The sequence below is a fragment of the Dryobates pubescens genome, chromosome 33 (assembly GCF_014839835.1).
Source record: "Dryobates pubescens isolate bDryPub1 chromosome 33, bDryPub1.pri, whole genome shotgun sequence".
Taxonomy (NCBI): domain Eukaryota; kingdom Metazoa; phylum Chordata; class Aves; order Piciformes; family Picidae; genus Dryobates; species Dryobates pubescens.
Genome location: NC_071644.1, coordinates 3,906,354 through 3,930,795, shown reverse-complemented (window position 1 = coordinate 3,930,795; position 24,442 = coordinate 3,906,354). Strand labels below are relative to the sequence as shown.

At 41.9% G+C, this 24,442-nt stretch overlaps 1 protein-coding gene across 2 annotated transcripts in view; it reads left to right on the top strand.

Moving 5' to 3' along the window:
• PRDM2 (PR/SET domain 2) overlaps window positions 1-24,442 on the top strand; it is a 72,091-nt gene that overhangs the window by 22,295 nt on the left and 25,354 nt on the right. For both annotated transcript variants that reach the window (XM_054175868.1, XM_054175869.1), the window contains exon 6: window positions 2,817-2,943. In XM_054175868.1, the coding sequence (XP_054031843.1) occupies window positions 2,817-2,943 (127 nt within the window). The remainder of the gene's footprint in view (window positions 1-2,816; window positions 2,944-24,442) is intronic.

Here is a 24,442-nt window from a genome sequence, read left to right as displayed (position 1 = left end):
TAAGCAGGGGCATCATCGACTAGGTCAGGCTGCCCAGAGCCCTGTCAAGCCTGACCTTGAATATCTCCAGGGATGGGGCCTCAACCACCTCCCTGGGTGGTTGAAAGGAGCTCAGTGTATAGTGATGTTCTGCACCTAGTACTGGACTTCAGAATTGCTGAAGAAGTAAAACAGCAGTGACAACTCGGTTTCAAAAAGTCTTCTGAGGCTTGGCTTGCTTAACTTTTGTCAAGCATTTTATTGTTTGTAAGAAGAGCCTCCCTATTACATAGTGTGAATTGCACACAGGTCCCAATGCCACGAACTGGCCACTGTGGTTACATTTGGGGAGATAAAGCCACATCCAAAGGCATTTATCACAGCAGTGTCTGTGGTGAAAAACAGACCCTCTAAGGTCAGACAAGCAAATGTCTGTCTTCACAGGACACATTGCAGTGCTTGTACAATGAACTGAATTTTAGTCTGTACTACAGCTTCTTAGGCTATGACTTGCTAGGCTGTAATTCTTGAAAATAAATTTTGAAATGCAAACCTTTGGGACAGAAAAAGTTCAGATTAAGTAATGTTAAATGTTGTAGTTAAAGCACCAGCAAGCATGAGCTAGTTACTCACCTAATGAGCCTTTCCAGAATGGATACTTTTTTAACCAAGCTATCCCAACCTGACACTGTCTAGGTAGTAGTTTGGAGAAGGTTGTTTTTTGGAGCTATTAGATGGTGTCCTCAGTGAGAGCCAGCTGTGTGTCTTCTAGTGTCACAGTTGTGGTGCGAGTGGCACTTGGTCAGTGTAGTCTTTTTCTTAGCTACTGAGGGAGCTGGTTTAATTGTCTGCTTGTGAAGCTGCTGCATCTCATTTTAGAAGCCCAAGGTTTGAGGGCTTAATTTAGATTCCAGAGCAGTTACAGCAAAACTAAATTCATCATGTTGAATGTTATCTGCAGCCATGCAGCTAACAAATTGCATCCCCCGTTACCATCCGGTGTTTGCATTGCCTCCAATTTTTGCCAGCTCTTTTCTCTGAGTTTGTAGATTGTTTAGATGAGAGGCTGTCTGCATCAGACAGCTCTTCTTCATTCCTTGCTGCAAAACAGCTGCATAATGGGACCATGCAAGTAAGTTTAACCACAATTTATCCTATCAGGTCTCCAGAGCTGTGAAGGAAGCCAGACTGTGGGCTTTGCTTATGTTACGACTTTAAATACTTAGCATAGTTGTTGGGATCTTGCATCTCTTGTTGTTCCAGTGTCTGGGGGTATGAAGATAATTATCATCTTTATCAAGTGCTGTGAGATGTTCTGACAAGTGCTTTAGAAGAGACAAATACTATTGTTCCTGATACAAAAATTCCCGTTGGCTTCCGACTTGAAATAGTAGTGTGAGGATACACTTTGCTCTGAGGTTATGACTCTAATAGTAGGTACCTTACCTCCACTAACCCAGTGTTTGTTAAGCTCTGGAAAGAGGGGGGTTGTAATTCAGGGTAAAGGAAGACATTCCAGTTGGGGGTTTTGGATTTTTGAAGAGACTTTCAGGAAATGGCAAGATTCATGAAGTCACAGAATGGTTTGGGTTGGAAGGGACCCTAAAGACCATCTAGTTCCAGCCCTCCTGCCATGGGCAGGGACACCTAGACCAGGTTGCTCAAAGCCTTATTCAACCTAACCTTGAATACCTCTAGGGAGGGTGCATTCATGACCTCCCTGGCAGCCTGTTCCAGTGTCTCACCATGCTTGTTGTAAAGAATTTCTTCCTAATACCCAGTTTAAATCTCTCCTCTTCCAGCTTCAATCCAGTTTCTCTTATCCTATCCCTACAAGCCCTTGTGAAAAGTCCTTCCCCTGCTTTCTTGTAGCCCCCCTTCAGGTACTAGAAAGCTGCTCTAAGGTATCCCCAGAGCCTTCTTTTCTCCAGGACTTCTAGTCTGCAAGCTTGGGGGACTTGATAGCTTGTGTCTGATAACATTTTAGATTGTGAAATAACCAGAGAAACTGATATTGATCAGGTTGATAGAAGGAGAGTAGCAATTGCAGTGATGCTTGCTTGGCTAATTTGGTCTTTTCTGTGAATTTGGGGATTAGATAAAAAAATCTGAGGAATAAATTTGGAATGGCCAACAAGTTGTTGCCATTGTGATTAAGTGGATGTGTTAAAGATAGGAATTGGCTGGTTTCCTCTGTATCTCCTTGAACTCCAGCTTTAGTGGGTGAATGAATAGTTTTACTCATTATTTAATACTTTTAAGTTAGGTGCATTTAGCTGGAGTAATACTGATAGCTCCCTGGAAACAGTCAAACTGCAGTAAGTGTGAATATATAAACCTGTATATAGAAAATATATTACCTCATCTACTGATAAAGATATAACAGTAATCTTATATATATATATGTAAACAGTAGCTAGCACTAGTGATAAGCCCCCCGGGTTTCACTGCTGTGAGCTCACTGTGGGGATTTAAATCAGTATTGGGGGTGTTCCCGCTCATACCTTCAGGTCTGTTTAATGACCGTGGAATTAAGGAACAGGCCTGCCGGAGAAAGGCGATTTCTCGGTGCCGAGCTCCCTTGGCTGCAGTCGACCAGAGCCCGGGGGTCGCTGGGCTGCTGCCGGCCCGGTTCGGCGGAGCGGGGGGAAGCTCAGGCATTACGCGCCCTCCGGCCGCCAGGGGGAGCGGGCGACGGCGCCCTTGGCGCGCGGGGCGCCGCGGGCTGCGCGAGGCCACCGCCGTCGGCGCCGCAGCGGCCTCTCCCCCGCCCCGCGGCCCGCCGCCAACAAGCCGCCGCCTGATTGGCTCCGCGCCTCTCTCTTCTCTCCCGGCAGCCAATCGCGCCCGGCGAGGAGCTGTTGGTGTGGTACAATGGGGAGGACGACCCGGAGATAGCCGCCGCTATTGAGGAAGAGCGAGCCAGCGCCCGGAGCCGGCGGCACTCCCCGAAAGCCAAGAAAGGTAGGGCCCTCCCCGCCGCGCCGAACCGTGGGCCACGGCCCTCCCCGCTGCGCCGCGCCCGCTCCTCGCGGCCCCCGGCCATGGCGGCGGCGAAGGGGGGCGACCCGCAAACTTTTGCCGGCTAGGCGGCGACGGCGGCCGCCGTGACCTTCCCCTGCCGCCGCCTCCCGAGCCGGAGGAGGGAGAGAGGGAGGGACGGCCGAACGGGGGGGGCGCGGGGCGCAACATGGAAGTTGTAGTGTCTGCCGGCCCGCCTGGAAAAGTTGGCCGGGGCGGTGTGAGAGGCGCCGGGCTGCTCTCCGCAAGCGGGAGCTGCACGGGGAGGGGAAAATGTCTCCGTGCGGAGCTGGGCAGCGCCGCGGCAGCCGGGGGGCTGTGCGGGGCTGGCCCTCGGGATGGGAATGCTCTTTGCGCAACAGCGCGCAAGGTTGTGTCAGCCTGCCGAAAACTATCAACTTTGTGTGGGTGGGGAGGCTGCTAAAATTATTGCAGGCAGCGTGAGCAAGTGAAGTGTGGCCGAGGAACGGGCTCTGTTACGAGCGAGGAGCGCTTGTTGGTTTTGGTGGTGGAGGTGTTTTTTTTGCTGTAGCCGGGAGCTGCTGCGTATGGAAAATTTAGGCTTTGTTATTTTGTGTGGATTTCAGTTTCTTGTTATCTTTGGGGTATCTTGTTGGCTATAAAATGTAGCTGGCAGCGAGAAAGCCTACTCTTGGCTGATTTCGGAAGAGGAGGAAAGATGGGAGAAGCATTTCAGGGGGGGTTAGATACAGTAGTCTCTGTATAAATATGTATGTCAAACCTGGCATACATTATTTTTTCCGTGGCTAATCCAATAGCAATATATTTTACAGTGCATGTGCTTCCACGCATGGCCTTATATAACTGACATTTTGCCTACTGTTTTAGGCCAAAATCGCAATAGCAGCTATCACTTACAGGGAGTAAATATGAAAAGGAAGTATTTACAGTTGTAGCACAAGCATATTGATTCCTCTTGTAGGTGAATATGTCGATTTTAGAATCCTCTGCGGGTTACAAAGGCTCCAAAGAAGGAAAGGAGATGGTATTTAAAATGCCACCATTGCAGATTGCTTTTAAACTTGGGAATTTAGGGCTTGATCTTCAGGCAGCTAACTGTAAGTCACATTGGGAACAAACTCGGGTATTTAGGAGAACAGTGATTATATAATTCTTTTATTTTAGAGCTGGAGGAGAGGTCTGGGAGAAAAGTGGTGCCACACAGCTTGTTGAACAGTAATTTGTAGGTTAAGCTAATACAAACTGAAATTCAAGCACTCATATATTTTTTTTTTCCCCCCACTTTGCTGTCTGTGATGAAAAGTGTATTTAACAGGGGATGGAAGTAACTCCTGGTAAATTAAAGGCCATATTATGCTTTTTCCTAAACGTGCATTATCTTAGCAAATAAAATCTGTGTGCCTGTGATTTACCTGAAAGGCTAGAAAGACTGCTTGAAAGAATGTGATTAGATTATAAATCAGAAAAGCCAGACAGAATAATTCCTCAGGTAGTTTTTCATGGCACAGCAGCTTTATTTGCATTCATGGAGTTTCTAGATAAAAATAGCATAATGGCGTTCGGTGATTCCTGGGTTTTGGGATTGTGCTATCTTACAGCAGGCTTCAAGTTTTAACTGTTAGAGGAGATTTTACAGATTTCACTGTCATGTTTAGGAACACTGTGTCTTTCCCTGACTTTTATGAACCAAATCTGAACTAAGGCTGACAAATAGTAAAAAAAATCCAACCCACAAAGCAGCGAAAGCCGACCCCAGACACAATACTGACAAAACTAACCGAAAATTACTTATCTGTACAACTATGCTCTTGTATCATGAAGCAAGAATACCCACCCCCCCCCCTTTTTTTTTCCTTGTTTTTAGTTGCTTTGAATTGTTAGGATTAAAGTTTGGTGCTGTAAAAGATGAGGCAGTTCACAGTATGTGCTTTATTCTTGTCTAACACACATTCACGTTTTGAACCTGTATAGTTCTATTTCTAGTAGGTTCCACTAGAATTGTTTTTACTTCTTTGCATTTGCATCCAATTATTTTAGTGTTTGTAGTAACATCTGCTAATATTTGCAATTCACAGCAATTTTCTCACAAGAAGCATAATATTTTCTCTGCTGATTTGATAGCAGTAGCTGCAGTTAGGATTCCAAAATGGTTTCTGCTGTTGTACCACCTTTTGCAGATTCAGCTGTGTCTCCTGGATATGGAATTTTCTTAGCCCTGTAATTGAGGTGGTTTGGGATTTTGGGGTGGTTTTTTTTGCCTCCTTTTGTTTGTTTGGATTTGGGGGGAAGCAAAAGAAATGGTGATGAGCAGTGATTTAAAAGTAATCAAAAAATTATTCCAACTATATGATGAAAGAGGAGAAGGAAGAGAAAGATGTTGTGACTTAACTTTGTGTGTGTGAAAAATTGACAGTTGGTATAAAGTAACCTTTTAGATTAAATACCAGCTTAAGAAACTTGTTAGACTAGCTTCTCTGAAGGGTTGGGAAATTTGAATTTATTAGCTACCTGCAGAGTTCAATTCTTTTTTTTTTTTCCTTTCCCCCTAAACTTTGTTTTGGCCTGTGTTCCAGGTTGTCATCTTACACATTGAGGAGAAAATAGAACTCAGTAAGAGCTGCCAAGTTTGAACAACTGTGAATGAGTGTGTCCTTTAGAAACACATTTTCCAGAAAAGTAAACTGGCAGTTTAATACCTTAGAAATGACTGGGCAAGCCACTGTTTGAGAAGTGTATTATGATTCAGTTATTCAAAGCATGCAGCTATTAAACAGCTCATAATTATTCTGTATTCAGTAAAACAAACATCCTTTTGAATGTTTAATGCATTTTGGGCTTTGTCCTTGGGACCATAAAGATATCTATAATTTGCCAAATAGTCTTGATTCTGCCATGTGTTTAATGAACTCTGTTTATAGCAGGGGGAAAAGTGATTTTCATAGGTGTGATGTCTTGCCCAATCAATCAGTTAGTGTAAAACTTCATACTGCAGTAGGAATTATCTTTATTTCTGAATAAATCCTCCCACTCTGCCTAGTCAGACTGTGTTACCACAAGAGGTAGGCCTTAATACATTTGTAAAGTTGAGATGACATTTAAAAATCAGTAGCTGACTGAGTTTAGTGTAGACAAAGTACAGCATGAACTGTTTTCCTTGACCTTGATCTGACCTCTGTTTGCAAGTGATTACTGACACAAGGTTCATAATCTCCTTTAGAGCATATTTAGGATGGCACCTGGCATTCTCCTCATGTACCAGGCTTCTGTTTGCTGAAGGTTATGCCTCAGTTGTTTCTCACAACTTGCCTGCTCTTACTTGTACAACTTCTTCAGCAGTTCAGTTCCTTCTATTCTTCTGTTCTTGTAGCCTGCATTCGAAGTACTTTATCTCCCAGGTGTTAATGTTCAACAGTTGCTGCCTGGCTTGGTCTTAGGTTTTCATAGCTGGAGTAAATCCTTTCCATCTTCCTTCTACCATGCACAACAGTTTAGGAGGCCTTGAGGAAAAGAAACAGTTCTTACCAATATATTTTTAAGCATTGAAACATTGCATGTGGTTGCTAAGATGCATTAGAGATTTAGAAAGAACTGTGGTAGGATAAACTGGTGTTGGGGAGGGGGATACAACCCCCCAAAAAAAAAGAACCAACAACTTGGTAAACTTGGGTAGCATCAAAATTATTGAGAGCCAACCCCTGTTAACTTTGACACGATTACTGCATGGGCAAGAGCCAGCAGCTGTTGGTAGAAATAGAATAATCTTCAATTGCTTTTGTGTTTTCTGAAATTGCCATTTTTTGGTTAGTGTTCTTAATTCCCTTTCTGAGGAAAAAGAACAGCCTGGCTTTCACTTGACTGTTGAATTCGTGTGTGCATTACAGGAGTAGGGTAGGCAGCTCTTGTGCTTGTCAGGGTGTTGCTTTGTATGTGACACTAGTAATAGCAAAAATGAGTCTTTCCTTTAAAGACCACTACTTTGGGAATCTCAGGCTTTAGTTTCAGTCTTCCTTTTGAAAGTAACTTCACTAAGTAAATTATTTTTAGGAAGTGGTCATACAGAAAAATAGTCAGTGGTTTTGTCAGGCTATAATCAGCTTTAAGGTGCTGAGTAGGCTCCAAAGTGTAATCAAACAGTGCTGAAATAATACAGGCAGTTTCTGTTATGGCTCTGGGGAGACCTTAGAGCAGCCTTCCAGGATTTGAAGGGGCTGCAGGAGAGCTGGAGAGGGACTTGTTACAAAGACATGGAGTGACAGGATGTGGGGTGATAGCTTCAAACTAGAAATAGCTAGATTTAGATGAGATACAGGGAAGAGATTCTTCTCCTTGGTGGTGAGGTACTGGAACAGGTAGCCCAAAGTTGTGGAGGCTTCAAGCCTGGACACGTTCAAAGCCAGGCTGGATGGGCCTTGAGTAAGCTGGTCTAGTGGGAGATCTCCCTGTCCAAGGTGATCTTTAAGGTTTCTTCCAGCCCAAATCCTTGTAGGATTATAAGGCAGATCAAAAGTCTCTTCTTGGAGGAAGAAAGATACTGATACACAGAATGAAAGTTTGCTCTGCTACATGCCTGTGAATAATATAATTTACAAACCCTTTTTTGGAGGGGGAATGAGAAGAGGACAATGTTGTACTTCTCCTGTGCTTATGTATATCTCTGGGGTAGTGCTTCCATGCTGTGCTGTTCAGCTGTATTTGTCTTAGCTGTGTTCCACTTAGCACTTTATCCAAGCAACAAACCCCAGTGGCATAATTCATACTATTGTCTGGACTGAATGCTGCATGTGCTGCTTTCATATCTTCTGTCTGTACCAAGTCAGGCTGTCAAGAGGCAAGGAAAAAGTCTGTCATTTATTTAACCAAAAGCACATGCTGCAGAAGGCAACTTGTCTGGAACTCTGTCATGAAACCAAACGACCTCCTGACAATCCTGGTTGTGTCACCTCTTAAAATAGAGTTCTCTGTTGTAGTGCAGGCAGAGCACCTGAATTGGGCTCACCTCTCTCTTGGAGAGCCCTTGGTGATTTTTCTACCACAGTTCTCAAGTCTCAAACCATTGCTAATAAAACTTCAGCACCCTAAATGGCTCTGCTGCTATCACAATGTTGCTGTTTCTGGTGGTTCTTATCAGGTTTCAGGGAGAACATGAGCTATAGGGTAGCTCTTAGGAAATAATCGTGCCCCAGATATAGTGTGAGATGAAGGTGAGTGAACTATGAATCAATTACCATCTGTTACCAATAATTATGATGCCTTGTTTTATATCTATCTGAAAGCAAAGTGCAACTATTTCTAAACACTGTGGTGATAAATTACTCTGGATTTTCTTGGGTCTGGAAGCATGACTGCTGCTGCTGCAGGAAAGGGAAATGGAAAGGTGAAACAAGCAGGTACTGTTGTGGCAGTAGAAATCCTTAGGATTTTTTTTTTGTGTTAATACTTCATTAGGCTTTCTTGGTTCCAAATTAGCTGTACTTGAGAGTCATATAAATATGCATCCTGTTTACAAAAGGTAGGCCTTGGGTTGCCATCTGGATGTCATCACACATGGAAATCATGACCAAGTGATTGTCAGGTTTTTAAGTTGCATGAATTTATTGGATTTGTTCTTGAAATATGTTGAAAAGTTTCTTTCCAAACAGAAAAGACCTTGGGAGGAAAAAAAAAGATTGAGTATTAATTGGAAGGGTGTTAAAGTTGTGGAAGTTGCAGGTTTGTAGCAAGGATAAGATGAACTGATTTTTCTTGTCCAAGCTCCATTTCCAATGGATATAATGGAAAACTTCAGAACAAGGGGAGGAAGGATGACAGCAAAACCTTAAAATGAAATTGATTTCCTAAAATTCCATGAGAAGCATTGTATGCATAACTCCAGTTAAAAAGCTGTGCTTGGGATGTCAAAGGAGCTGTATCTCTATGGCAACTCCTACCTGGTGAATACCTAATACATTACACAGAATGGTAGGAATTGGAAGGGAACCTCTAGAGATCATCTATCCGAGGGCTTCTAACCAGTGGAAGTTTTCTCCTATCCCTCATAAATGGGCTTCTTTCAATAGGAGACTTGTATTGCTTTAAATTCCCATCTTCACTTGTGCAGCAACGCCCCCAGTTCCTGTGATAGCTGCTGCTCTGAGCTCTCCTGAGCAGCAGAGTGATTCATTCCAGCCTTGCTCCTGCCTACGGGTTTAAGAATAGGAGAAGATAAGGCTTCATTTCAGAGGGTAAAAAAACCACCCAAAACACAACAAACAAACTGTATTAACCCCCCCCAACCCATATTAATGTATTTCAGGACTGAATTGCATGCAATGACCCCTTAAACTCCATACTGCCAAGTAGAAACCTCTGGAAATAGGAGGCCTGAGCACATTCAGGTATTTCCTCTGCTATTAAGAAACATCAATGTTTCTGCTTTAGTCAGGTTGTATCATATTTATGTGAACATTGGGAAACTTGTTTGCTTACCTGCTGTAATTAAAAGGTACGGGCAGGCTGTGAGGTCTGGTTCTGCTTCAGAAGCCTCAGCTGTGCTGTTGTGTACATGCTCCCCTGCCAAGCCTTCAGTTTCCACGGCTGGGGATGGCAATCCACAGGTGCTCTTGGCGTGCTCTGGGCAGAGTTAGGACTGTCACTGCTGTCAAGATGTTGCAGTAGGCATTTCTACTAGTAGTGGGATTAGGCATTGTGGTGTTAGGGGTACAGGGGCCCTCAGCTTTGTCTGCACAAGTATCTGACTGGTGTTGCCAGTAAGAAAGAGCTGCTTATGAGAAGAACTTAGTGAAGAGCTTGAAGATAGACAGGAAGACAGCATAAGTTCTCAGTGCTGCTTATCAGATCTTTGTTAAAACGAGTGCTACAAGCACCTTATGTCCTCTGTTACTTTATCTCTGTTTCTTTGTCCTTAGAATCAGGAAATGGCATGCATGATTGTAGCAAGTCCGCAGGTTTCTAGCTACTAACTTACTTCTGGTTAGAACCAATGTATTTATCTACTGTAAGAATGTGTTTCCTTACTTCTGGTTAGAACCAATGTATTTATCTACTGTAAGAATGTGTTTCATGGGTTATACAAGTTTTCCTTTATACTTTTGATTTCTCAGCCACACATCCTTGCACTGTTTTTTTCCAAGTTAAAAATAAATAAATCTAGGCCACAGTTGTAGCATTTCCAAGCAGATTTGCTAATGCTGTTTTCAGTTACATAACCTACAGTGGGAAGTACAATAAGGCACCAGTCAGCTTTCCAGTATTAATCAATGCTTTTGCATTGATCAGGGTTAGCTTTGAAGCTGTAAGTGACCTGGAAGAAAAGCAGCTTGGTATCCCCCTGCTGTTCTTCTTCTATTGTAGTTATATATTTTTTTTAATCCACTGTGTTTTGAAATGATTCTCCTCCTTTCTTAAAAAGCTACTTCTTTAATTTCCCTGAAAACAAGTTAAAAGTTCCCAAGGTTCTGTTGAAATATTATTGCAGAAATGGTTTGTTGTTAGGAATTTGCAAAACTTCCTTAGAATGTTTCAATGCTTCTGTGTAGAAGATGCAGAGAAAATTTGGTGATGGCTGTTTTGAGGAAGAGCTTTGAGATAAATAGATTTGGAGTTTATGTTCCAAAATAGGAAGAGGATAAATTCAGGAGGGGGGTGAATTCCTGCAGAATGGAGACTGTTCTCCACATTGAAACAAGAACCATTTTTTTCTTCCCTTAAGTAACTTTGTTGTGATTTAGAGTTGCCCTGTGGCTTATAATGTACAAGAAAACTCAAAAATATTTACTGACTGCCTTACCTATTACGAAAGTTCTTGGCTTTGCAGTCTCACATAGATCTGGATGACTTCTGTTCACATGAATCTTGAATTCTTGTGCATTACCTTAGATGAAGTCAGGGGTTTACCAGACCCTTCTTTCTATGGTTTCCTTACCCTCCTGTGCATTCTCCTACTTAATTTTTCTAATTGAAGGCTCTGGCTTTTCTGGTGGATAGAAGGGAAGTGGCAATGATTTCAGTGTATTCTTATTTATCTCTAGCTTGAATTATGTCTCAATTTAATGAAGGCTCTTAAGTTCTTCTTGCAGTCAATCTTTCAAGCCTCTTAATTTTTACTGCCTTTCTGTAGATGTTTTTCTTTTTGTGCTTCATCTCTTCACAACCATTTGAACAATATTATTCATGTTGGTTCTGTATCATTAACTTTACTAAACTCCTTTTTTTTTTTTTGTTTAGTGTTTGTTTTTATTACAGATTGCCATAATTTTGCATCAACCATTTATTTCACTTGAATCATTTACAGGGAACATCTTATTCTGAGGACTTATCTACAGAAGCTCTATGTAATTTATTATGCAGTGGTAAACAGGCACATTTCAGTGTGTGCACACACAGTTTTGATAGCTGGTTGTTTGTGGGAAGAGATGCAGGCTCCATTTGTGTGTGTGTGTGTGTGACTGAGAGCTGTGTGCTTTAATTGAGATCTTCTTTGTAAGGTGATTTGTGGTGGTGAAGTCTCTCCGAAGGTTCACGTCACCGGGTTACAAAACGCCAGAGTGATTTTGCATTCCCCTTCTGAACTGTTGAGTGCATTTTTTCCAAACAAACAGAAAGGAAAACCAGTTGTCAGAGCAGTGTATTTATTTTTTTAAAATCTCTCAAACCTTCACATGTATTTAGCTGTCCCTGCCAAGGGCCTAACACAGATTGACAGGAATGACTTTGTTCTGAAATAATTCTCACTGGCCTACACTTGCTGTGTCAAGTTCCTCAAGGAAGTGTTATAGCAGGCTAAGTTTTTACTTGGGTTTAACAGTTATTGAAATAAGACTCACTGGTATTTCAACATTTGTAGCTAAGAAATTAGATCATCAGCTGTTCATTAGCAAATATTTACTTGCCTTTTATGCACTTCCCCCCCAGTCTCAGCAAGCATGATACTTATTTTGATCACAAGTGCATGTAAGTTACTTGGGATAAAAGTCTCAGAAGCACTGAGGAGCATACCAGGGTTGCTGTCAAGAGTTAATTTTGGTGTCACACTTTATCAGTGTTCTGCAAGAGCATTTCATAGCCTATGATTAATGCTGTAGAACTTCAGAAGCAGTGTTATTTAATGCAGTGATTGACATCAAGTTACTCCAGTGAGAGTATTATAATAGCTGAAGATCAATCATCTTGATTAGTACTGCTGCAAAATGCCATGCAAATGGGTAGTCAGGCCTCACGTGAGTCTAGGCAATTATGGATCTTGTTTTATGTGGCTGTCCATAAGGAACAGTTGGATTGGTGAATGGGAAAGGCCTGGTGTGCCTGATTCATTCATACAAATTCTGATACATTTTCTCATACATCACCATCATTCAGAGCCAGGTCCAATGCACACTTCCTTCTGTTGCTGCCAGTAAAATTGGAGATTGAAGTTTCTGGGTAGTAAACTATGGTTTAAAGCAGCTCAGCTGCAATGACAGCTTACCTGTCCTCAATGTTTGTGCCTGAGTGCTGAAGTGCACACCTTTGCCATAGAGTCACACTCTTCAAAGAGAATGTGTATGTGATATTGCTGCCAGACTCAGTTGCCTTGGGCTCTTACTCTGAGTAGGTCATACTAAAATTTAGTGAGTTGAGTGAAAAATGGCCTTTCCTGCAAAGTGTTCTGTTTCAGGTTGCAGGTAGAGAGCAGAGTCTGGCATTTCACATCTTAGGGAGCCTTGGCAGGGATTGCAGAAGCCAAGTGGACTTTGTGTTGAAACTTTGGTCGTAGCTACCAAATCCTTAACTGGAGAGCCTGGAGGCTGACACTCAACAATCTCATAGATCAGAGTGATGTTTTTTCTGGTTCCTTGCCTACAAATGAAAATGTCCAAGTTGCTTTTCAGTGACATTTTATTTTTGTATTCTGTTTTAGCTGACATTTTATGCTATGAAATGTGTGCAATGAAATGAGCAAAAGACTTTGACTTTGAAAGCCTTAATCTGAACAGGTTAGTCTTGAATGGAGCAGTTAACTGAGCAGAAGACAAATAGGTTTGTCCTGTGACTGGGATTTGTTTTCACTCTATTTGAAAAATGGAGGAAGTTGCCATTCCCTGTAGTGGCTTTACAAACCTGTTAGACCTTTCTTGGTTTTAGAAAATAAGCAGATACCAGTTTGCTGTTGTCTGGTTTGGGGTATTTAGTAACTTCTGTTGTTGGTTCTGTTGAGTGCTGGCAGTTGCTCTTGTACTGTAGCACCTTTGACACCTTGCGAAATGCACTGGTTGGGCAGATGAAGCGTCACAGTTCCTTTGAAAACAGGATTTAATAGATCTTGTGTTATCAGAGAAGACTGAAAAACATTTCTCTGTCAAAAGATCAGTGGGTTGCAGCTGAAATGAATGAAACATTTGGTCTCTCAGAGAACTAAGCCAATCTTCCACAATTTCTCAGCAGTTAAACATGCTTTTGGGGCTGTGTTGTACACTGAAATAATGAGTTTGTGGTGTTTACCCTCCTCCTTTCCCTGCTTTTCTGTATTAGAAAGGACCTGCAGTGATATGCTGCTGTATGACCTTGGATTGTTGCTCTGAAGTTGGAGGGATATGAGTCTTTCTGAATTTAACAGAAGCAGGGAAGCAAGGTTTTAATGTCTACAAGTGTGTCATGACCCATAGCTGCTTATTAACAATTAAAGAGGTTCCCTGTTAGGTTGGAGACCCAGTAATATTTCTAATGGGGACTAATGGAAACAAGCTAGGCATTTACTACAGGAGGTAGGTAATTCCATTTTTGTCATGTCTGCTGAAGTGGTTAATCGTGTTGTTTCCCTTACCTTGTGCAAATACAGTGCCTGTCATTTGACAGATGCTGGTTTTACCTTGCAGTTCTTAGTGTCTGAGCAGAAAGCTCAGGGAAATGAGGAATGCTGTGCTTGCAGGAAGCAATAGCCTGTCAGACTGTACAGAAAAGAGAAATACTGTGGAAGGCAAGCTTGCACTGCCTGCCAGAACAGATACCGTGGTGCTTTGGAGTGTGCTGGTGCAAGGAGGGCCATAAGGGAGGGTACACTATGGGAAATAGTACTGATAGTGTTTTCCAAAGTGATTTTTCCTTTCTTGAAATGCAGGATACGAATCTGTTGCAAGTCTGCTAAGACTTAAAAAAAAGACTTCCACCAGCCAAAATGTGCTGCATGTGTTTTACCCCACTGAATCCCCCAGAGTAAGGATTACCTCTGCAAGTTGTGGTGAAGGAAAATGAGAATAAGAAGGTTAAAGAAAAGAAAACTGTAAATGTGTGCTAAGGAAGGGGGTGAAACACGTTGTGAAACAGGAGGGGATGATTTTACTGACAGTCTGGAGGAAAAAAACCTCAGAGTAATGACATGTAGGGATGGTAAACAAAAGGATTCCGTTGGGTAAAAACAAATAACAAAGGACAAATTTGAGTCAAGGCAAGTAAAAAGTCAAGTGTGACCTTGTAGCTATTCTGAGGGGGTTAATTTTACACATGGAAGATCTAATCTGGTGGTAGCAGCCCTGTCCAGATCCTGCATCTGTGAGAGGCTTTGCTCTTGTTTCTTCAGCGCTGGAGACTCCTGTTACAGGAATCCCAGCGCTCCGGTTAGGTACAAAGGCAGTCCTGTTTCCTGGGAATTGTAGCCCTTGTACAGCTGCATTCTCTGAGGAAAGCCATAGCCCATGGCTGGGCAAACGTTTGGATAAACTCTGCAGTTCTGCTCTTTCATCCAACTGCAGTTTTTCAGGAGTCCTGTTTGGCATGGTGGGGCAAAGTCGCTCTGAATAGCAGGACACCGCCTTTATCAGCAGGGTATGAAGGGCACTGGCTTTTGGGGCTCCATGTGAAATTTCCAGTCCCTTCTCCTGTTAATTCTTAATTTTTACAATGTCACTTATTGCTATGCCCACCACTGAATTGGATCATACTCCCTTTGACAAGCACCAGAATAAAACAGCAGGTAAAGTCCTAAGTAGTTACCTTTAAAGATAACTTGGTTAAAACCCAGATACTGCTCTAACCCTCTCAGATGTTTAGTGATCCACATAGGGCCACCACAAATACTGGGGTTGTTTGTGACAGATAAAAGCAAACTGATGTAATAGTGAGCATTTTAAACTTTGTGATAGTAGTAGTCCTGGGAGGTCCATCATTTGGATTATTTTGCAAATGGTATTGTCAGAATGAGTGTAGCTTCATTTCAGGGTCAGGGGGGGAAAAAAAAGCCATTTCAGGCTGGGCTAGAGTGAATGCAGAAGCAGCATGTTCTGGATTGAAGAAAATGCTCATATTCATTAAAGTGGAGGTTTCAATTTTGTCTTATGCTGTGTTTAAGTAGAAAATGGGGATGCTCTATTTTTAACTGAATTGTACATAAAAGCCAGCTAAATATAGAGAACACCAATGAGTTTTGGGAGGATCTGCATGCCAGCTGTTGTTTCTTGTGCTGCTTCTTTTGTTTTAATAGTTGGCAAAATGAAGGCTAATGGAGTCTAACTACAGAGAAGAATGTTTATTGTATTTTCTGTAATGGGCTGGCTGTGTCACTGGTGGCTGGGCTTAGCTATCAAGTAACTTGCTAGGAATTTGTAGTGAATGGTGGGAGGCTGTGTTATTAGGGAGGGTAGGAGGTAGAAACACACCACAATGTGGAGGGATTGAGAAATTCTGATTGCATGTTTGGCTACTCTGCTGTTGTAGTTTCAGAAATATTGGCATGGGGGCAGAAATAACATTTTCTTAAATCCTGCTAAGATAAAAGCTCTATTTAATTATTTACACTTAATTGTTTCATCACAGTCCTTGTGTGGGTTAAAATTGCATAGAATTAAACCCTGTGGATGTTTGTTTGCCATACTTTGTTGGGTGACATTCTGTACTACTTAAGTCATTAGGGATGAGTAAGTCTTGTAGTCTATAAACTGAGGACTTCCTATGATTTATGCTCTATGGAGGTAGTCAGAAGGCATAAGACATTAAGGATCTGACTGACATGTGCTGGTGTGGATGTCATACTATTGCAAATAGTATAGGGTCCTTTTTGAGCAAAGATGATCCTCTGCTGTGAGGATAGACTGAGGGAGCTGGGATTGTTCAGCCTGGAGAAGAGAAGACTCTGGGTGCACCTTAGAGCTGCCTTCCAGTCCCTGAAGGGATCCTACAGGAAGGCTGCAGAGGGACTTTTCATACGGGTGTGCAGCGACAGGACGAGGGGGAATGGTTTGAAGCTGAGGGAGAGCAGAGTTAGACTGGAGCTTAGGAAGAAGCTCTTCACTATGAGGGTAGTGAGACTCTGGAACAGGTTGCCTAAAGAGGTTATGGATGTCTCCTCCCCTGGGGGGTGTTCAAGGCTAGGTTAGATGAGGCCTTGAGTAACCCAAGTGTAGTTGAGAGGCATCCCTGCCTGTAGCAGGGAGGTTGGAGTAGATGATCTCTAAGTTCCCTTCCAACCCAAACCATTCTATGATATTTGTTGCAGAGAGTGGTGGTCCATAACTTACAAAAGAAGCGTGTGAAGGAGACTGGAGAATATTCTTATCTTAATTTTTGTGGACTGGTGTAATACCACACAGTGAAGAGAGACTTCCTGCTTGTAGGAGTTTTTTCAGCCTAAATGCCCTTTTTGGGTTTTTCAATCTGTTTATCTGGGGTTTGTGAATAGCTTCAGCTAAGTTGTTCTGGGCTCATGTAGAACTCCATATAATGGCAATATATTTCCTCTTGCAAATTGTTGCATCATTTCTTTGTGCTGGCATGCCATACCTTATTATGCCATGCTAACACTTCTTGTACTGATTACCAGCTAATTTAAACAGTTCATGGTGTGATATAGTAACATGATCTTCAGTGCTGTCATTGAAGTGGAGACTCTGTCAAACACTTGCAGGAATTGGTGTTTTAAATAGCCCAGCCCAGAATTTTCTTATTTTCCATGGCAACAAGTTCATCTGTATGCAAATGTCATGTTAACAGTAAATGCATTGCTCTGTTTCTTTCTGCAAAATGAGTGTTTTGGTGCTTAGCAGAGGCATTTAAATACATAGTTTGGCCTGTGGGCATCTGTCTTCAGGTTTGTGGAAGTGTCTTCCCAAGGTGAGACTTTACTGCAACGTTTATAATCTGGTCAGGAAAGGCAGTGATTAAAATGCTCCTATTTATATATGAAGTGATGGTTAATGTGTAGCGAGATCAGCAAGCAGTTTGGTACCGATAGAATTACTCTTGTGGTAGAATTACTCTTAAGTTCCATGCTTATTCTGTGTCTTTTTCTCCTGCTTCTACCCTGTAAAGTTGCAAAGTACTTTTTAAGGAAGAGAAATGCTAGTTCTGCTGGGGAAAAAAAATGAGCTAAGAACTTTGCTCATTACATTTGCTTTTGTTCCTTATAGCAAGCAGCCTTTTATCTCTGCTGCTGCTCTTTGTGGTCTTCAAATGGCACTAGCAGTACTGGTCATGGAGTCTGGAATTAGAGCCAGGGAAAATAGATTATCTAGAACAATGGGACAGGCAGCTCTTCTTCAGAGTCCTTGCTTCTGTAACTTCGGCTTTGAAATATCCCTCCTGGAGACTGCTAGTACCACTTGACTCCTGTGACCCTTTAACAGGACAGACTGAGTGCACTTCAGCCTCTCCTCCCAGCCTGTGGTGGAAGGAGATGGAGGGATGAAGGCAGCCCAGGGTGGTCAGCCCCTGGTATTTCAGTGAGTTGGGATCACGGGCAGTTCAAGTGCGATGTCCTGCTGAGCTTTTGTCACAAGAACAGTGGTGGGGTTGTGCTGAGCACAAGGCCTGAAAGATAATGTGAGCTTCCAGCTGTGGGAGGAAGCAATCCAGCAGAGAATGGTGAGGCCAACATAGGCTCAGTGTCCACTTTTGTAGTGCAGGGGTAGGACTTTGCCTGTGAATAACTTTCAAAGTGTTTTTCCAAAGTACTTAGATGCATGTGTTGTCCCTCTCCACATTATTTGATGTATTAGGTGTGAGCAGATTGATACAGAACTAAGATCTTTCGAACCTCCACGTTATTCTCATGATCCTTGGGAGCCAGAAGTTAAACTCCCTTCGTGGTACATTTTGTACACTGTATAACAGCTCCTGTTAATTTTGGCATTGCATTTGCTTAACAGTACCTGAAATGCTGCTGACTTAAACTAGTTGTATCTGATAACTTCCTAAAGGTGTTGCAAGAAAAATGCCCCGCCAATTATTATAATGATGGATTGAAGGAAACAGGGTAATAATGGCACTTAAACGTTGTCTTTCTCTGCACATTGTCATGCACCCTTCCCTTGACAGCATTGCTGCAATATGCCTCTTAATGACACTCCGCATGGAGCCATTCAGCTGTAATTGACAGCCCCTTTAATTAGGTGTTTGTTTCCAAAAATCGAGCCGTGGCTGGGATTTCACCCTCTAGAATTGGTGGGCTAGAAATTAAAGATGTGCTGCTTTAGCATCCTTGAGATACTCTTCTTTTTTTTTGCCTCTTTTTTTTTTACTGGTCGGTTTTAGGAAGATCTAATCTTGAAAGCGGAGGAGTTGGTTAATGTTGTCATACTCCTGTATTTTTGGATGAGAGATGGCTACCTTCCTGTCTAGCAGAGGAGACTTGTCATAAGGTGTTATTTTGAAGTGTGTGTGCACTCCAGGTGGGATGCCAAGTTGGAAAATGCTCCTAGTGTAGCATTCTTAACAATAAAAGAAAAGCTTTTTTTTTCTGGCTTGTATCACATCAGTATGTGAAAAGAGATACGCCACCAAAGCTGCTCTATGGCAGCACTTGGCTATCTGAACCTCTGGGGCTGGGGAGGAATCTTACTGGGCTCTGTAGTCAGTTTTCATGCCAGGTACAAGAGCAGTTTTCCCCAAAGCTTTTTGGTAGGCAGCGATTTAATGTTTTGTTTCAAGTTGGAAGCTTCTGAGTTCAAAAGACTTTCCCCCTGCTTCCAGGTGATCGTGTGTGTGTGTGTTCTGAAACACACGTCAGAGTTTTTTTAGCTCTGCTTACTCTCTTCAAGTTTCAAAGCAATACTTAAATGAAAGCAGTTAAAAGGAACTTGGCTGTGTTTTGGTATTAACAGTAATATTTTGTAAGAAAGATTGGAAGTTGGTGTCATAATATTTAAATAACTTTGTTTTACTGAAACAGAATTGTTGAGGTTTCTTCTTTCAGGGTTTTAATGTTCTCTGTTCCTGACGTACTATTTGGTAGCTTTGTGGCTTCCCCCTTCTATTTTAAGTCTCACTTCCTCTTTCCCCAGTAATTTGCAGTGTGACATTTTGACCAGTGTAGTGAAATAACCTCACCTAGTCTAGGTCACTTAGAACTTTGGAGAGCAATTTAGAAATGACTTAGAATCACAGAAGTAGTCAGGTTGGAAAAGACCTCTGAGATCATCAGGTCCAACCTATTACCCAACACCGTCTAATCAACTAAACCATGGCACTAAGTCCCTCATCCATTCTCCTCTTCCAGGGACGGTGACTGTACCACCTCCCTGGGCAGCACAATCCAATGGCCAATCTCTTTTTCTGTGAGGAGTTTCTTCCTGACATCCAGCCTAAACCTCCCCTGGTGCAGCTTGAGACTGTGTCCTCTAAATTACAATAGGCTGTGAGATGGCAGACTGCTGCGAATCAAATACTCTTTGACACAGTAATGTGGTGGAAGTTTAAGTCTTCAGTGCTTAGCCTGCAGCCCCTCTTTGAAAGTGAATGAACCACCCTGCAGTGAACTGTACTATACCCTTTGAATTTGGGCAGTTTGCTTAGATCTTTAAATAAAATACCTAACAGAACCTTATGGCTTTGAGGTCAAGGTTTCAGCAAATTGCTGTGACCCCATGATTACACAACTAATCCTCATATACATTTATTTAGATATATATGAGGCATGGCCTACCTGCCAGCCTTCCTGAAGTGTTAAGTCTTCTTGGCTGTTCTCAGTGACTAAGACAGCTCTTCACACACAGGTATGTTGTTGCTGTTTTCAGCCAAGAGGTTTGCAATTCAGCTTTGCTGGTAGAGAATAATAAGCAAGATTTCACTGGGTAATGAACCATGGCTAATGGCAGAATAAAAGCAATAATAAAAACTAATCCAAGTGAAGATACTTAACAGAGGATGCCTTAAAGGAATAGCTTGAGTATTCACATCTTCATAAGGGGTGTTTTGAATTCAATGCCTTTTTTGGTGCTTTAGTCCTTAACTGCATTTATTAAATACATAGTCTGCTGTGACAGTCACAGTTGGGCAACACTAAGTCACCACTGCAGTGTTTCTGCATTTTTTTTTCCATGCTCCTCCAGCTAGCACAACTTGGGGTTTCATTTTTTGGAGCAATCTTTGTTGTTATTTTGAATATGACTTTTTCTGTGCATGGAAAAGGCATTCCTTTATTTTTTTCTAGCCTCTCTTCCAGAACAAACAGCTTGTCAGATTTTTACAGATGCCTGGAGGTTTAAGGAATTTACTTGGAAAAGCATGACATCTGTCAGTGCTCTGCATACAGGAATCCTGGTGCCCAGCAAACTATCTCAAACTAAAAATCAATTTGCATCAGGATTGTAGAATTCCTGAATAAGAATAATGCAGGGATGGTCATGCAATTGTCTTCTGTGGAATTTTCCTTAAGGTTTTTTTAGCTTGTGTATGCAGTTAGTCTTTATTTCAATCTCTCCAGTGCCAAAATACTGATTTATTTTTTTCAATAGGAGAAAGAGAGGAAAAAAAAATAGTTGAATAGTAGCAACTGCTGTGTGGGATTGATGCAAATGTTCACTAATGTGAACCAGTCCCAAGGGGATCTGCCTAGAGAGCTTACATCATTACACTGTATTTTACATCATGAAACTGCATTGTGATCACCATCAGTCTGGCCTTTAGCCATATCCTTTTAAGGTGGCTGCACTCCTCTCTGCTCTGAAAATACTAGGGTTCTCTGAGGTAGCTTCTCCACTGTTCTCCAGGAGATGAGATTGGGGCAGGTATCTCTGGTGCTTTGAAGTCACAGCACAGATGTGGTAGATCCATTACCAGGCTGCAGTTAGTTGTTGACTCCAGATTTTAAAGGAATACTGCAAACTCATACCAGTAATTCTTCTGCCTTATTAACTCAAGGTTTTAGGGAGGCAAATCTTTCACAATTCTTAGAAGTGATTAAAACAGTGTTTGAGATCAGATATGAGTGTCCTTTTTACTTTATGATCTTAGCTCTGAACATGTTTGGTGCTGCACTTAAAGGTTATTAAAGATAATAGCATCTTGTACCGTTTAGCAATATTTAATTACAGAATTCAGCTCCAAGTGAATGGAAAGACTGTGTTTAATTCCCTCCTGGCATCTGAGTATGCTCATCCCATCCCACCAGAGACAATGCAGAGGTTTTACAGTTCCCCATTAGTACTTTGATTAACAGCAAACCCAGGAGCACAGATGATAGGTTGTTTTCAGGTGTCATTTTTTAATTGATAAAATGAACCACGGGCAAATCAATACTATTTGTCTCTTAAATTCTTACTCTGTTGTCAACTGAAGCCCTCTGAAAGAAGAGGGATTATAACATAAGCAGCACCAATTACCCAGGCATTGGCAGTAGCATGAGATCTTCTGTCCCTATGTTTGTGCTAAATGTTACATGGGTATTGCACAGGTTTAAAGGCAGCTAATGCTTGTGCTGAGCTATCTACAACAGAAGTGAGGGAAAGGGGAGAAAAAAGGAGCTACACTGAAGAACTAATTTGTGAGACAAATTGATGCATTCCTCTTTTGTCACTGTAGACAAGTAGCTACTTCCCATCTGTTTCTTTCATTCATTTTCCTTTGCATCTTTCTTTTGCAATTCTTCTAATGCAGATACACATATATTAAGTTCTGCCCTTCATTTATTCCTTTGTCATTGTTTCCATTTCACTTTCCCTGTGTTTCATTCCTGTATCTTTCTTGTTTAGACCAAGTGGAGGATCCAGCTGGCAGTAGCAGCCATGTAGGACCCTTCAGGAACCTGATGGTAAGTGCACGTGTGTACTTATACTCAGGTTTCCACCAGGTTCTGTGTTGAGGCATTTTCCCTCTCCTGCAGGCTTATCTTAGCTCATGACCTCTTAAACTGTGAGAACATTAAGGACAAACCTTTATATCAGGAGTAGGAGTTTTCCACTGCAGGAAGAAGTGATGCAAATCTTTCAGGTTTCATGGATTTTAGACTTTGAGAACTCATAGAGGAAGGTCTTACCAAAAGCTATTCATGGATTCATAGAATGGTTTTGGGCTAGAAAGGAAATAGCTTCAAAAGCTCCTGAACTTCAGCTAAGTGAAAGCTAGGAGAACATATCAGTGAAGTGTCACTTTTACTCTTATTAATTGTCTTCTTGGACATCTGCTACTGAACATTCAAGGCTGTGGAGTGAATGCATTGGGGACAGTCATTGCCATGCTGGAGCGTAGGGACCTCTTAACCTTTACAAAGAAAGCTGCAACACAGAAATTGAACAAACTGAAGCTGGTGAAGGGAAAACGTCACAAGTGGGTTGGTGTCTCCAGTTGATGCGTGTCAGAAATCGATCTGCTGCATCTAAAATTATGTCCGCGCGCAAGCAGTTTCCCTCGCTATTCTGAGTAAGGGCAAGGAGGTGCTAGATGAATCTTCTCTTCAAATGTGGTTATGCTTAAAGGCCAAGAACTTGAAACTTTTCCAGCAGTATTAGTGAGCAGGTTGCATCATGAGCAGGTTGCATCTTTTTTTTTCCCCAAGTGATGTGGCGGAACTTGCAGATGATCTTTCCATCAATAGCATAAGGAAGCCTTTGACTCAAGTAAGTTGATTCCACGCACAAATCCTGCTATTCTGGTGACTTCCCAGATTGCAGTTGGAGTTGAGGTATAGGAATTTGATGTTAGAGAAGTGGCCAGTACTTTGGAAAACCTGAATTGGTCACAGAATACCTTTGGTTGGAAGACACCTTCAGGATCATCCAGTCCAGCCTTTGACCCAACGTGTGCATGCTTTAGCTCTCATGAGTGATTTTTGTTGTTTGTGCATCTTTGACCTCACACAGTATAATTCTGATCTTGTTACATGAAAGAATTAATTTGGTCTGGGTTTGAAGGCTTTTGCAGTAACCTATCATTACCCTGAAATTCATTGCTGCTGTAAAACTGCCCTGTGACTTCATCTGCAGTGCCATCCTGTGCTGCGCCATCCAGTAAAATATTGTCTCTAACCCTGGCCAAGTTTGGCAGTTGAAAGAGGCCTGTGGACCAGTGTGTTCCTTCTTGCTTCCAGTCTCACCTGTAGGAGTGGGAGATGAACCTAGACTTGTCTTTTAAGTCAAGATACCAATGATGGTCTTCAAATGAGAAGCTGTCTGCAGAAAAGCTGATAAGTTTTAAAGGATTCTAGGAATTAAACAAGTTCTTTTACATCATTCCTAAGGTGCATTGTGATGCAGGTTTACTTCCCTAGGAATACATCAACATTTTACACTAAGACTTTTTACCTAGAACTGGAGGTGTTGGGTTGTGCTACTGTAGATTTCAAGAGCAATTTGATGTGACTTGACAGATATTTCTGGAAACCTATTTAAAATCCTTTATACTCAGGTCTTGGTACAACCATTTGTATCTTGGTACAAACATTAAAGGTGCTGATCATAAATTATGTTCAAGTTGGACATTCAGTAGCCTGTGGGGCAGGGACTTGCTTCAACTTGCAATGCTTGTGTGAACACTAAAAGATATGCTGAATCTTCTGGCAACTTGCAGGTGTTTGGTTTAAAATGTAATAGAATATTGTCAAATAAAGCAGTGTTGCTTCATTATGGCAGGTTTAGACAGAGGGTTTGTTACAGTAATTGAGGAGCTCCTGAGATCACTGCTTGTTCAGGGGCACGTGTGTGTTTTGTAAAGGTGATAAACTCATTCTGAGTGACTTGTGAGTTTCTCAGACTAAAAGCTGTTCAAGTGGAACGAGAAGGTTTAAAAAATAGATCATTGCATGAAACAAACACCCTGAGATTTGGGGAGAGCCTGTGAAATCTGAGCTCTTGGAGAGGAAATACTGAGAATTATTTAGAGTGTTAACTAAACCCAAAGTTTTCCTTTTAAAGCTGACCTGTCTGGTCTGTTCTGTAGGTGGTGCATACTTGGAAGAGTTCAGTTTGAATAGAGAAACTTTCCTTTTTTTTTTTAAAGGCATTTCAGTTTCTTGGCTCAAGATGGGGAAAAAAATATTTTTGGGGAAAGAAAAAAGAAGGAACTTGTTGACAGGATTGTGAGTTGGAAGAATGTGTATCTAAATAAGAAATGGATTTTGGGTTATGATGCATACCTCTGGGTAGAGGGAAGGGTCCTTGTGTGAAAAAGGAGCATTTTGTGTTGGAAGGAGGAATTTGGGTTACTGCTGCTGAAGTGTTCAGTGCCTTTACATCTTGCATCACTGATCAGGTCTTTGCATAATACCATTTTGCCTTATTGTTGT